Below are 13,727 nucleotides of genomic sequence, written 5' to 3' on the forward strand. Positions count from 1 at the left end.
ACAATAGTTCAAGTTTCAAAAGAATAAAAAATCAATAAGAATCAATTTAAAAAAACATGCAAATCTGATACTACGAGTAAATTTTCTTTTTTCCCGGCTATATTCATTTGTTTTACTGCAGTTTAATTTTAAATACATATTTATTTTTTGTAAGATTAAGGGCCAGTCACTCCATATTTATATAATTTAAGCTAAAAAGTTTGCATACTTATTAAAAAATTCATTTTAAAATAATCCTCAAGTTTGATGCAGTTTATGACTCCGTCAGTATATATGAAAAAAAAAGATAATTTAATATTTCTTCTTCTAATCGTTTATTGCTAGTAAAGTAAATGTTAAAATACCATTATTTTAAATCACTTGAGGCAAACAACAATTATTTTATTTTTGTTTTTATGACATGAGTTCGTATGGAACGCAGTAAGTTCAACATACACGTTACACAAGAAATTACTGCAAATGCAGGTAGGTAGCCATAGAGATAAGATAAAAATTCATTTCTTAAATCAATATTGATTATTCTACGAAGGCATGTTGATCGACTCCTAGTCACCTGCTTAAGTTTATTTACTGATAACCATCGATATCGATAATCAATTCTTGTTGGAAAGACCAGTCGCTACCATAAGCTAAATATTGCAGGACGCTTTGGCGTTCTTAGGAAATTGTATACCAGTCAATGACATTGAGTTGTATATACGGAAAATTATTCGAATACTTCACTTGACAACTGCATTAAAGTTTTCCCTACTGATTTATTGAAACCGATTTATTTATTAGTCTTTTGTATATAATAAAGTTTTCACGTTAATGGCTAATATGTTGATTCGGACTAAGTGTAAATTTAATACAGCTGTTTTAATACGAGTGTTGTTTTTGGGAATACCCTTCGCACATTATTTCTTGTTCGGCGCGATTGTAGGTGAAGAGAAAATTACAGGTAAAATTGTTTAATTTGTAATGCGAATGTTTTTATCGAATTTTGATTACGCCACTGCGACAAGCGCCCTATTTGTCAATTTGGATATAATGCAATATTATGCTGTATGCTTTTGATACTATGATTATGTGAGAGTGTTTGTCTTATACATAACTTCACTTTATGTTATTTTATATATAAATATAAAAAAAGGATATTAATAAAAACAGATTTACTTTAAAAATATTTATTTATGTTATAAAATGCGCGATGTTTATTAAAAGTAATAAATTTTAGTCTCCGAAAAAAAATAGCCATATGAAGCCAGATTTGTTATAGAATATACAAAGTTTACGCCAATTTGAGCTACGGCGTCGTAGCGTGGCTTCTACGCATTTACACGTAGGTACGTACTACATTTCTATAATATGCCACTAAAGGGCATTGCTAAAAGACAAGTGATAATTATATGAGTAATATAATATAATCAATTAAGAAACATGGTCGGGGAGATTTGGAATATAAATTTATACATTATGTGAAAGCTTTTCTTTACAGTTGTTTAAATTACTATCATATCATAAAGTCTTAATTGTCCTGCTTATTTATATAATTATAGCGAGTGCGAGTATTTACGCATCTACGATATTAACTGTTTTATGTGTGCTGTTTTGTATGTATTATAAACACAAAAATATCAAACTTTTAAAATGTAAAACATTACGCGATAATAGTGATTGATTTTATTTGAAGCATTTTTTGACACCTGATTATGTTATCATTAAAAACGCCTTCCGGGACAGAGATTAATCTCACTGTATTTTAATCCAGTGTAACAGAAGATTTAATGCTATGCTTAATAATTGTTACTATGCTATGCTTATTTCTTATGTTTGGCCTGCCTGGCTAATTTCTCGATATCACTAAGACGGATGAGGCAGCGCACAGAAACCAGAAAAAAATGCAAAATTCCGCTCAAATAATTAAGTATATCTTCTATAGTCTTGCTGATTAAAATTACCTTAAACAGGAATCGAGTTCTCTTCTCGACATCTGCTATCAATTGATGTGCATGGAAAGAACTGTACCCCACCAGCGATTCTTGAGTTTCCTTCGGATGGTCTTAATAGGAATCAGAGGCAACAGGTATTAATTAAAAAGTTTAAAAATAAATGATTAAGCTATACCCAGCGTTTTTTTATAGAACAGCTTACTACTCTATGTATTATTTTTGATAAAATCTGTTTTTACGTAGTATAGAGATGTTGAAGGAGCTTCCTATCCTATATGTTGGTCTGTATTATTTTAGCCTTTTAGATTGTGGACTATTGTTTTTGATGATGATTGTATTTAAATACTGCATAGGTAAAATATATCGCCACTTATTGATTTATAACGAGTTGGAATTTATATAACAACTAGCGGATCCGACAGACGTTGTCCTGTCTACACGTCTTTAATTTCAAAATTTCAATTTTTAATAAGCCATTTTGATGAAAATTATTATTCAAATGTTATGACAATATCTAACGATCCAGCACATGGTCACACACGATATAACACAATGATAACAAAACTTTTTTTAAATTTCGGGACAGACTAAAATTAAAATTCGAATATTATTTAAAATTTGACACTGCGATGGTAGCGCCGTCTGTCGGATCCAATGTAAAACATTCCAAAATCAGCAACAACTAATAAATTGAAAATTAATTAAAAAAACATTGTCCAGCGGACAAAATTGTGAATCTAAACCATTCCCAGATCCCCTTGAACACACACAAAAAATTTCGTCTAAATCGGTCCAGTCGTTTAGGAGGAGTTCAGTCACATACACACGCACACAAGAAATATATATATATTAAGATATATATATTTTTTACTTTATACGTATAATTTGTGCATGGAATGAATTTATATCTAGATTTCATTTATGATTTTTAAGTCATCAGCCGTGTCCGCTACAACAGGACCTCCTGAAATCCTGGGTTTAAAGCAATGTATCTTAAATATATTATAATTTACAAATCTATTTTAAATTTTTATATTTTTTATGTTTAAGAGATAATATCGACTCATAAAGAATAAATACAATATAACTTCTGTTGTAGGGCTTCATCTTGTTGCATTGTGTCCTGGCCATCTACTGCTTTCTTCTTCTCGGCGCTGTCTGCGAGCACTACTTCGTCCCCGCTATCGAGATGATATGTGAACGTAAGTATTGTGTAATAACATTAAACAGATCTTAGGAATTTTCGCAGTTGTATACGAACAACAGACAAACATTTATCCATCATTTCAAAGAACCATTCATTTGTATAATTTAAAATATAAGGATTATATACTTAATAATATAATAGTAAATACACTAATAACAATAAACACGAAAACATTTATACATACATTATCATATTTCCTCTTTTGGCCAAACCGATAATGTTGCCACGTCTAACTGTGTGTAGCGTGAGCCATCCATTTATCCATTACCAGCAAACGTCACACTACAATTGCGTATCGTACATTAAGAGGGTTCATAGATTAGTTTATAGCTGCTCAGGTCCACGGTCTGGGCCTTGGATAATACACAATATACATAGAGGCTGTCCACTTTGTTTCTTTTAGACAAATCATTGTTTACTTCTATTTGCAGGAAATTTCCTAAAAGCTAAAAAAAATGACTTTACGAATCTTATAGTGATTTTCGAAACGTTAATTTTTCTTTAAGTTAATTTTTATTATTATTATAGATTTTTTAACATCTATTTTTAAAATTTACAGCGCAGCAACAAGATGTTAAGCTCTAGTTGCAGTCAGATATATATTATTTTCTATTGATCCACACATTTTCCTTGCTTATATTTAACAGGTCTACACATGGAATCTGACATAGCTGGTGCAACATTCATGGCCGCAGCGAGTTCAAGTCCGGAGCTATTTATAAATTGTGTTGGCACTTTCGTGACTGAAGGAGATTTGGGAGTGGGCGCGGTCGTTGGCTCAGCAGTTTTTAATGTACTCGCTGTACCAGCGTGCTGTGCCCTCGTTGCCGGCAGGGTACTACATATTTCTTACTGCGCTTTCTAAATTAAACTATTGCTTGTCTAGGAACATCAACATTTAAATATTAAATAACCTATTATAAAATTTGTTACATTGTTTTTTTACATAACTTTCTTACCACAAAAGAAAAATAGTATGAAATCTGATACATAAATTTATATAAAATTATTTAGGTCATAGAGCTGGACTGGTGGTCTATATCTCGCGACTGTCTGATGTATGCAGTAGCCGTACTGGCTCTTATCCTCACTTTAATGGACGATAAGGTTTACTGGCATGAAGCACTTCTACTCGTTCTCATGTACACACTTTATATACTGGGTAAGGCGCCATTTGTTGAGACATTATTTATTTTATATTGTAGTTAGTATAGACTAGTCTAAAAAATACTAATTTTAAATAATATAACATTATGTATATTTCCAGCGATGGTATTTAATGACAAACTTGGAAATTTTGTCAGAAGTGGATGCTGCTACACTCGAAAGCCAAAACTGTTCACTGAGGTGACACCTCTTTTGTTTAAAGGTACTTTCAATCTGTATACCTTTTTGGATATCATCTTAGCTCTAGCAAAAGAATTAAAGTAGAAGTTGTAATATAGAATAATTTCCATCTAGTCGTATAAAAAATCATTGGATTACTTTTGCGTTGAGCATTAAGGTTGTATATGTTGGTGAAATTAAAAACATTACGAAAACATTTTAATCGATATTTTTTTATTAATTACTAATCACGCGAGTGTACCTATAGCATATATTTTACTAAAGTAATAAATAATTGTGATATTTTATAGAAAAGGACTCATTAGATACTGAAAATCGTGTCACCGTGAAAAATCAAAAAATAAACGACGTCGAACAGGGGACAAAGTTGACAAAAACATGCAACTCCACAGACTTAGGTATTTCTGATATATATTAGTTATGTAATTAAAATATCGATTTATCTTTACAATTTTATTGTACCTAGAATGAAAAAAAACATTTTACTGAAAACTAGTTGTACTGTTTTTTTTTTGTTGTAACTCATGCAATCTGCTATTTTAAGAATCAAGCAAAATTTATCTTTGGTCCTGGCCCGATGGTATGTCTTCCACAAAGAAATTCTTCTGGGTCGTGACTTGGCCTCTTTGTCTGCTCCTTTGGATCACGATACCTGACTGTAGACAACACCCACGTCTTTACCCACTCACTTTCATGATGTGCGTAACTTGGATTGGTGGGGTTTCCTATATAGTAGCCTGGATAATCACTATCATTGGTAAGTATGGAATTGCAAAAAGAAATTAATAATAAAATAATTATGAATGAAATTATCAAGCAGACAAAAACTTAATGAAATTAATGTAAATCCAGTATATGGTGGCACTTCATAAATAGGATTATTATATATTTTGAGGAAGAGTTTTTCCCAAAATCGGGACCATGAGATTTAATAAACAATTTCTTTTCGATTTTGTTTCCCTAGGTGATACTCTAAATGTTCCCGATAGCATTACGGGATTGACAATTCTTGCTGCAGGGACCAGCCTCCCTGAAGCCGTCTCCAGCGTTCTTGTGACTAACCACGGTAATAACAATACTTTATAAAATTGGCACATTATTACTTAAACTCTTTTTATATTTAATTTTCTTTTAGGACACGGCTCTATGGGTATAAGTAACTCTATTGGATCAAATACTTTCGACATTCTACTGTGTCTGGGTCTCCCTTGGCTTATTAAGTCCCTCTTCTACCCATGCGTACCTGGTAACCACTGGGTAAGTATTTTGCTACTTATGACGTAGGTGACACAAGAAGAACTAAATTGTCTTGTATATTTCACAGAGAAATAATGATAAGGAATTTATATTTCCAGCTATAGCCCTTTTGAGGTGTTTCCATAAAACTTAGTTGGTTATTGTAGTAATGTGATATTTGTTTCAGGTTCAGCTAAATTCAAGCGGATTGTCGTATAGCGCCATCTCTCTTTTATCCACGCTGTTTGCACTATACGGCGCTCTCGCTTTAAACAAATTTCAACTAGATTGGAAAGTTGGCTTCACCTGCGCCGGTGTCTATCTCGGTTTCTTAGTATTGGCTGCACTGATTGAGTTGAACGTACTTTTTGAAGTCAATTTGCCAATATGTCCACATTTTTAATGGCATTTTTTATAGTTAACATTAAGTTTTTATAAATATTAATTTCCTACAGAGGACATTGTAACGCCCTTTTAGGTTAAGTATAACATATCGTATGTTATTTTATAAGTTTAACAACATTTGTGCCTAACAATTTCTGAAATGAAGATCAAAGCGAATTTCTCGCCTAAACGGGCCATCGGATAGGCTCCTTTATGATAGGATAACGACTTGATAGGATTTCTAAACATTCAAAAACAAACTTCACCACAAAGTACACCCCAGCGACTACAATTGAATAAACTATGGCAATGAAATTGAGACATGTCTTTCTAAGTAATACATATAGCTGATTAAATAGGTTTTTGTAACATGTGATGAAGAATGTTATATATTCTGTCCTATCTTGAATGTATTCTTACTTTCGCCTTTCAATTTCATATTTTGCGTGACTGATGCGTATTGTTCGTTGTATTCTTGTCTATTAACAATTACCAAGACTTAAGGTTAATTAAATTAATAAGCAAATAATTGATTCACTTTTATTTATTAAACCATATGATTCATCATAATATATTAAAGCATATGTTTTAGTCGTTTATTTACATACAGTGTCACACTATAATCATATAAAAATGGATGTTAAAGGCGTGGTAGGAAATCCTAAAATGTATATTTCAACACCCCGTAATTACTTCTGCTATTCTTAAATAATTTTATTACAATATTATGTTGTGTAGAAAATTAGTGATATTTAGTATGTAATGTATGGGAATTAAATTTATATGCAACACCTACCGAAACGCTTAATACAATGCGAGCAAGAAAATTACAAAACAAATCTGAACGAGGCTACATCAATATTTTTTATGTTTTGATATACATATAAAATTGTTTACTCACACTATTTTTGTTAATAACTATTTGTAATAATTACATATTAATTAATCCAAAAAAATATATATGTATCAATGTTTAAAACAAAATAATGAATGCTGTAGACATTTTGTTTCTGTTTCAACATTATTATCATATGTGATGATTCATAAAATATATTTAAAAGTGACGTTGTAAAACTATTGAGTTAACCGTAGAGTTAACCGCTGTTAAGGTCATTGGGTCGCTAAGGGTAAGGGAAATAAATAACTAATTAAATCCTTACGGGAGTATAAATTCCTATCGAAAACTATCATTTTAATAAACTTAAATATCACATATGTTACAAATATGTATTTTTAAATAACCTAAAAAAGATATGACAATCTATTTTCCGGACTGTTTAGCATGTTTGTGCAATTATGCGTGAATGATCAACGGTCATTTAAATAGATTGATTATACAGACAATAACCTCTTTAATAATCTTTTAATATAATAAACTGAGAATGAGAATACTGAGAATTTATTGATCGTACTTAGTATAGACATTTGGAGCACACTTATAAGTCAAGGAGCAAAAGCAGAAACGTTCGTAAATTTCGATCAAAATAAACAGAACAATTGGAAAATCATGATTCAAGATGATGATGGCAACATTTATAAAATATCATAAATAGATTACAAGTCTTATCGAGGAATAGGAATAGAAATATTAGGTTGGGGAAAAAGTATTTTCGCATTCTTGTTATCATCTTGTAATCAAATCTCGTTGAGATTTTGAAGAAGGTTATTTCGATTCAAATAATGAAGAATTCCAACCGCAAAAAAAATGCGATGTTTATGAACCTAGTGCAGTGTCTGTGAGAGTAGCACAAATTTGGTTTAAGCGTTTTCAATTGATGGAATGTTGGAATTGACGTGGAATGGAATTGACCACCGCAGTTTTGGCGCATTTGAAAACTGGGTACACAAAAATGTTTGATATTTGGGTACCTCACGAGCTCATTGAAAGAAACCCTAATGAACCGTGTCCTCATTTGTGATTCTTTATGGCGACCTAGTGAAACCGAACCATTTTTGAAGAGGCTGGTAACTTGTGATGAAAACTGGATTACATACATTTTACATACATAAAAAGATTGCGGTCAAAGGACGTTCAGTCTTGATAGACTGTGGCGAAACCCGGTTTAACTTGCAAGAAGGTGATGCTGTATGTGTGGTGGGATTGGAAGGGCATTATTCATTATGAGCTGTATACCTGTATACCACCAGGCAGGAGCATCGATTCTGAACTCTACTGCGAACAACTGATAAAATTAAAGCAAGAAGTTGAGAGAAAGTGGCCGGAATCCCTCACACATCTTTATTCCATCAGCAATTAAAAGAGCTTGGCTGGGAGGTGTTAATGCATCCGCCGTAGAGTGTTGACCTTGCACTTTTAGATATCTACTTCGGTTTCGGTCTTTTTGGAATTCAAAAAACCAGTTGTCGCGGTATTTTGCTAAGAAGCCCCAAAATTTCTATTGTATCTTGAGATGGGATCATGTTCCTACTTACAAGATGGCAAAAAGTTATCTAATAAAATGGTAACTACATACTTCACTATAACTATATTAAAAAATGCTAATAAACTTTTTCCCCAGACCCCAACTTATTATATATGTTAAGAATATTATCGGGGAAGTAGCTACGCCGGTCGCCTCGCGAGTATTCTTAACATAATATATGAATAAAATAAGGTCCCACACGCGTCGAGGTGATAAAGAAATATATAAAAGAAAAAAAATTATCATGCAGTAAATTTAAATAATTTACTTATTTTATCGTATTATGCGAATGACAGACAAAATATGTACACTTCTAATAATCGTTGAAAATACTCTTCTTTTTAAATGTGTAAGAACAATAGCTCACTCAAACCGGTATACAGTTGAAACTATTAAGCTTATTAACTATTAGCGGCTATTTATGTCAACTATTAATCAATATCATCTAAATAGCTAATGCGAAGGAATTATGGATGTGATTGTTTTTTTTCTCAAACATCTACGATAGTTGCAAGCATAAAAGAGATGTACTTTTTAAAAGCGAGAATCTTTTATCAACGACAGTCGATCTTAGATTATTTTAGTTAAATAATTCAACATAAATGTGCTGATTCACATTGTGTTTACGACAATCCTTAGTAAAAAAACATTAATAATAAGCTTATTATTAATGTTTTTTGCTAACTAAGCTTAATTATTTAACACTTTAATGAGGGAATGATTGTATTCTTGATTGAATTGTTTTGTTATCTGTCAGCATTCATGTTATTTCTGTTAACAGCACATATACGACTTATAAAAATACTTATTTATCCTAGATGTACAGCTATAACTTAAAGCTAGGATAGATTTTAAGCGTGTTCACGATCCGTTGCCACAAGCTTGGTCTCCGCTTCACCGCATATTGATCCCTCGTAGACAACGGTGTTGCCATACATACCCTTAACGGCGATCTCGTAGGCATTTCAAAGGGGTATGGATGCTTCACTATCGGCGATACTGACGAACCAACTAAATTAATCGTCTGTTTATTCAATTTGACTGGCTGAGTCGTCACTGTTTGACTCGCTGTACCCGCTAATATAATTGGTATACCATTCCTTTGTTTAAGAGAGGGTTTAGCTGTGGTAGATGTCTCTAAAATCTCATGAAATATAGAATCTTCGTAGTCCTTGCTTTCATCTGCCAGGGGTGGCACAAAAAGTACTTGGCGGAGGCTGTTGATGTCTTGCACAAGTTTTGCGTGCTCCTTGACAATATCTTCTTTATTATAGTAATCAGATCGACGTGCCAATTTGGGAGGAGGCCGATATTTTTGAGTGGTGTGAATAAAACGTAGTTCTTTTTTACGGTAACCTAGAAAACATACAGCTATATAAGTAAACGTAAAAAAACGTTAGTTTAAACGAATTTATTTTATAAAATAAATAGTGATATAGCGATGTTGCAATTATTATAAATATATTAATATTTACCTTCCTCTAGACTCCTAAAATATTTAAAGTCCTTTGGCTCCGGATAATCGAAGCAATCCACCTGAAATTGTAATTACGTTTTTGTTAACTCTCTACATACTTCATTCCGTTTGATGTTCACATGGCGTTCGCTAACATGCCAGAGCCAATTTATATTTAAATTACATTCGCAATTTGGGTACACTCGCATAGAAACAGTGGTTAAATAAGAAATAGTTAAATGAAAATTAGACAATTAGACAGTCGCAATAGAATTTAAATTATGCGAGATGCCGATACACATTAAAAAATTAAGTAAATATAAACATATGAAAGTAGTAGTAAATATTCGGTTACATTATTAGGTAAAAAATTGATCTTCAAAGTAAAATTAAACATTTGAAGCTTCGTTCTAATAATCGATTACTCGACTGCACGTTTTCCAATGTATTCCTTACTTTGAAAATTAAATTATGTGAAATATTGTTACTTAATGTCTTAAGAAGGGAAGACACAACCTGAGTAGGCAACGAGCATAAATATTTTCAAAATGACTTCAGTAATCTTAATGAACGACTCCTTCTTAAAAAGCCAAAAAGACGGCTTCATATTGAAATGATCGTTCCTTTTGAAAATAAAGCTGCAGCTGATTAAATGGGTAGCGTGATCTAATCATATGCGATTCTTGTACCTTATAAATAAACAATAACTTAAACAACTATAGGAAATATGGCTGCTCTGTAAAACGCAAGACGTATCAATGACTTTGACAGGCTGACGTGCCGCCGGCATGATAATGAGCGACGAAACAGCTGACACGCACCAGGTCTTACACTGAGGAAGATACAAGACTAAATAGTTTAAATACTTTTCTACAGTTAGTTGAATTTTTTTACAATTAAAAGGCTAATTAGGTTTACCAAATAGTTTACAATAACGCAAGTAAAATTTAATTATTATAAAGGAATTTTTTACAGTATATATATTGTTCAAGGTAAATATGTGTAATTTTTTATGGGCATTAAAAACATTAAAATGATTGGGGATTATTCTAAAAAGTTTTGTTTAATTAATCATTTTAAAATCATATAGCATATAGATTTGATGATGATGATGTACATTGTACATCCTAATTTAGTGTATTATTAAAAAACGATGTCTCAATTATGGAGAGTGTAAGGAAGCGACTTGTAGTAATTACAAACAGTTAATACTGTGTTTCGTGATATTTTGCTGTTTGTAACAATTTAATAGAAAATGCTTGATTAACATGCAACACTGTTAAATCTAATCTACTCACTGTTGCGATGAAACTGATAAAACAATCGGATATAATATTGTCTGTGTACTGTTTTTGCAAGATTTAAATCATCAATTAGTTAAATGGGGCAAAATTGTTACCGAAGTATCACAAGCGGATGGTAGGTGTAACTAAGAGAATATGGCTTGTGATATATCATAGCTAGAGGAAGTCATAGGACAGAAAAGCATGGTAAAATATGGAAACGCTGTATCTTTGTACCCAGAGGAGAATGTTTTTCTACGAAACGTATTTTTTATGCTGCTTTGTATCACGGCAAACGTGAACTAAATTACAGTGTAAATTCTTTATAACGAAACTCGAGGGACTGAGCATTTGTTGTCGTTATAGAGAGTTATCTTTATATGGAGTGAACAAAAAAAAACATAATTGGCTCACTGCTGGAGATTTAATCACAGTTACAGTTAGAGTAGAAATATGAAATATGTCATTATAACTATGGCAAGCGGTCGGATGAGATGTCGTTGATCCCCTAGAAGAAGGACGAGTTTTGGCATGGAGTACTTGTGGACATGTTTGTCCCCGTCTCACCTCCCTCGGACAAGGCAAAACGCTAGAGCGAAATAATAATTGGCCCTTTGAAGTAGAGACTCTCAGGCCGTGGGGATCATGCGTAGACAGTACTGGTGACCCCAGATCTAGTGCTTTCTTCGCTCAACGAATAAGTGACGCAGTACAAAGAGGAAATGCAGCGCTAAACTGCCATAGGGACCAAACTTTGTTAATTTCTTTTAATTTTTTTACTTTAATTATTAAATATTTTTGTATAACTGTTAATAAAATTGTTAATACTGTTTGTTTTATTTTTATGACTATGTAGGATAAGAATATCCTATTGATATTTATACGCTAAAGAAATAAGAATTCAATCTGTGGTTAGTGTAACCTGTATTTTTTTTAACTTAGATGATTTAAATGTGAATTTAAACTACGTTAAAGTATAATCACTCATATAACAGTTTCAAGTGATTACTAGAGAATCTTCTCATAAGCAAAAAAATGTATGAATGCACAGTATTCGCTCATTACGAAATTTATGGTAAAAACAATACTAATTACGTCGCAACGTATTGAAAACGAAAGCGGTTTACGGCTTCATAATTATTGATTTTACAATAGCTTTTTACACTCTGAAGAGAATATTTAAAATTTCTCAGTTATTTTTACCATACAATATAATTTATATTAAATAGATATCGGAGGCCAATTACAGAAAAGTGTATTAATTATATTTTAATGAGACCCATATTAAGAAGTTTTTTTTTATACCTAGATTCGTAAATACTATAAATCCTACGTATTTATTTCTACAAAACACAGTGCAGGAATTTATATTAGAATGGCATTAGATAGAACTCTTTTACAAAGTTCTATGTCTCTGTTGCGTCTGATAATTTAATTGTAAAGGTACAAGTGATTAAATAAAATTTAATACCCATTTGCAATACTTCATTGATTAAAAAAGTTATAGATTTTTTTCTACTCAAAGTGTCCGTTCCAAGTATATATTAGATAAAGTTTAGAATATTAGTATTACATAGCACAAATATATATTTCATTATCATTATTTTTTTACACACAAAGCCTTGGTAAATACTATTATTATTATAATATATTATTCTTTCTACTATATCATACCCAAACACACACACATATATATATATATATATTATACGTATATATATAGTTTATTAAACAAAAACGAATTATTTGTCGAAGCTGCCGTGTAACCACAGTATATTGATGGCATACCTTAATTGAAGATCCATGATAACGTTTTAGTAAGCGAACATCGATGCAATTTACCGCAACTATTAAAGCCACTAGCACAGCCGTCCGATGCCACATCTTACCAAAGACTGCGACTTGCAAATCTAAACACACCACTTCAACGGTTTTACTGCTTCTTGTCGCGTTTTCCAGAATTTTTACTACGCATTAAGTATATCAGATACATATAAACCCCCCTTGACCCCACACTGGTGTTTTCCTCGCTCAACGAATAAATATCGCAATATAGCGATGTAATGCTGCCAGTCCTGTGGCACACAGGGACAATTCTATTTAAATTCGAAAATTCTATTTTTCTTATTATTAATTTTTAATTTTTAATTATGATTACTAACTACTATTATTACTATGTTGATTAAGAAAATTTTAAATACTTTATATTTTTGTGTTGAAAATAAGTATTGTAGATTGTTTTTGCCGTTTAAGAGAGTCACTTCTAAACTGAACTTATACTTGAAGAAATAATTGTTTCAAAGGATCTATTTGAGTCCGCACTGATAGATTGCCTTTTACGTGAAGGTTCCGCTGTCTCAAGCAAGTCATCCGGCCCAGATAGAAGTTTAGTAATTCATTATAAAAGTCCTTATATGGTGAAAAACTGTTCTTATGAGAAAATACAAATCAAGTTAGGTT

The 13,727-nt window shown here is 31.9% G+C and overlaps 2 protein-coding genes across 2 annotated transcripts; one reads left to right on the plus strand and one right to left on the minus strand.

The window, feature by feature from the left end:
- Positions 1 to 596: 596 nt before the first annotated feature.
- Positions 597 to 6,634, plus strand: LOC110995458 (sodium/potassium/calcium exchanger 3). Its single transcript, XM_022262630.2, has 11 exons — positions 597 to 940; positions 1,950 to 2,065; positions 3,031 to 3,133; positions 3,786 to 3,973; positions 4,153 to 4,300; positions 4,406 to 4,507; positions 4,776 to 4,883; positions 5,030 to 5,242; positions 5,450 to 5,551; positions 5,621 to 5,742; positions 5,909 to 6,634. Exons 1-11 carry the CDS (start codon positions 811 to 813, stop codon positions 6,122 to 6,124), a joined length of 1,548 nt encoding a protein of 515 aa, XP_022118322.2. The 5' UTR covers positions 597 to 810; the 3' UTR covers positions 6,125 to 6,634.
- Positions 6,635 to 9,306: 2,672 nt separating this feature from the next.
- Positions 9,307 to 13,190, minus strand: LOC110995834. The gene is made up of 3 exons (XM_022263193.2): positions 13,056 to 13,190; positions 10,004 to 10,064; positions 9,307 to 9,884 (listed from the first exon to the last, which is right to left on the minus strand). Exons 1-3 carry the CDS (start codon positions 13,149 to 13,151, stop codon positions 9,355 to 9,357), a joined length of 687 nt encoding a protein of 228 aa, XP_022118885.2. The 5' UTR covers positions 13,152 to 13,190; the 3' UTR covers positions 9,307 to 9,354.
- Positions 13,191 to 13,727: the final 537 nt, after the last annotated feature.

Source organism: Pieris rapae, chromosome Z (genome assembly GCF_905147795.1).
Source record: "Pieris rapae chromosome Z, ilPieRapa1.1, whole genome shotgun sequence".
Taxonomy (NCBI): domain Eukaryota; kingdom Metazoa; phylum Arthropoda; class Insecta; order Lepidoptera; family Pieridae; genus Pieris; species Pieris rapae.

Bases quoted from the DNA above. Each gene is read 5' to 3' on its own strand.
- LOC110995458 (XM_022262630.2), top strand. From the start codon at position 811: ATGGCTAATATGTTGATTCGGACTAAGTGTAAATTTAATACAGCTGTT. The intron at 2,066-3,030 runs GTATTAATTAAA...CTTCTGTTGTAG, and splicing joins ATAGGAATCAGAGGCAACAG to GGCTTCATCTTGTTGCATTG. The intron at 4,301-4,405 runs GTAAGGCGCCAT...GTATATTTCCAG, and splicing joins GTACACACTTTATATACTGG to CGATGGTATTTAATGACAAA.
- LOC110995834 (XM_022263193.2), bottom strand. From the start codon at position 13,151: ATGTGGCATCGGACGGCTGTGCTAGTGGCTTTAATAGTTGCGGTAAAT. The intron at 10,065-13,055 runs GTATGCCATCAA...TTACAATTTCAG, and splicing joins ATCATGGATCTTCAATTAAG to GTGGATTGCTTCGATTATCC. The intron at 9,885-10,003 runs GTAAATATTAAT...TATGTTTTCTAG, and splicing joins TTTTAGGAGTCTAGAGGAAG to GTTACCGTAAAAAAGAACTA.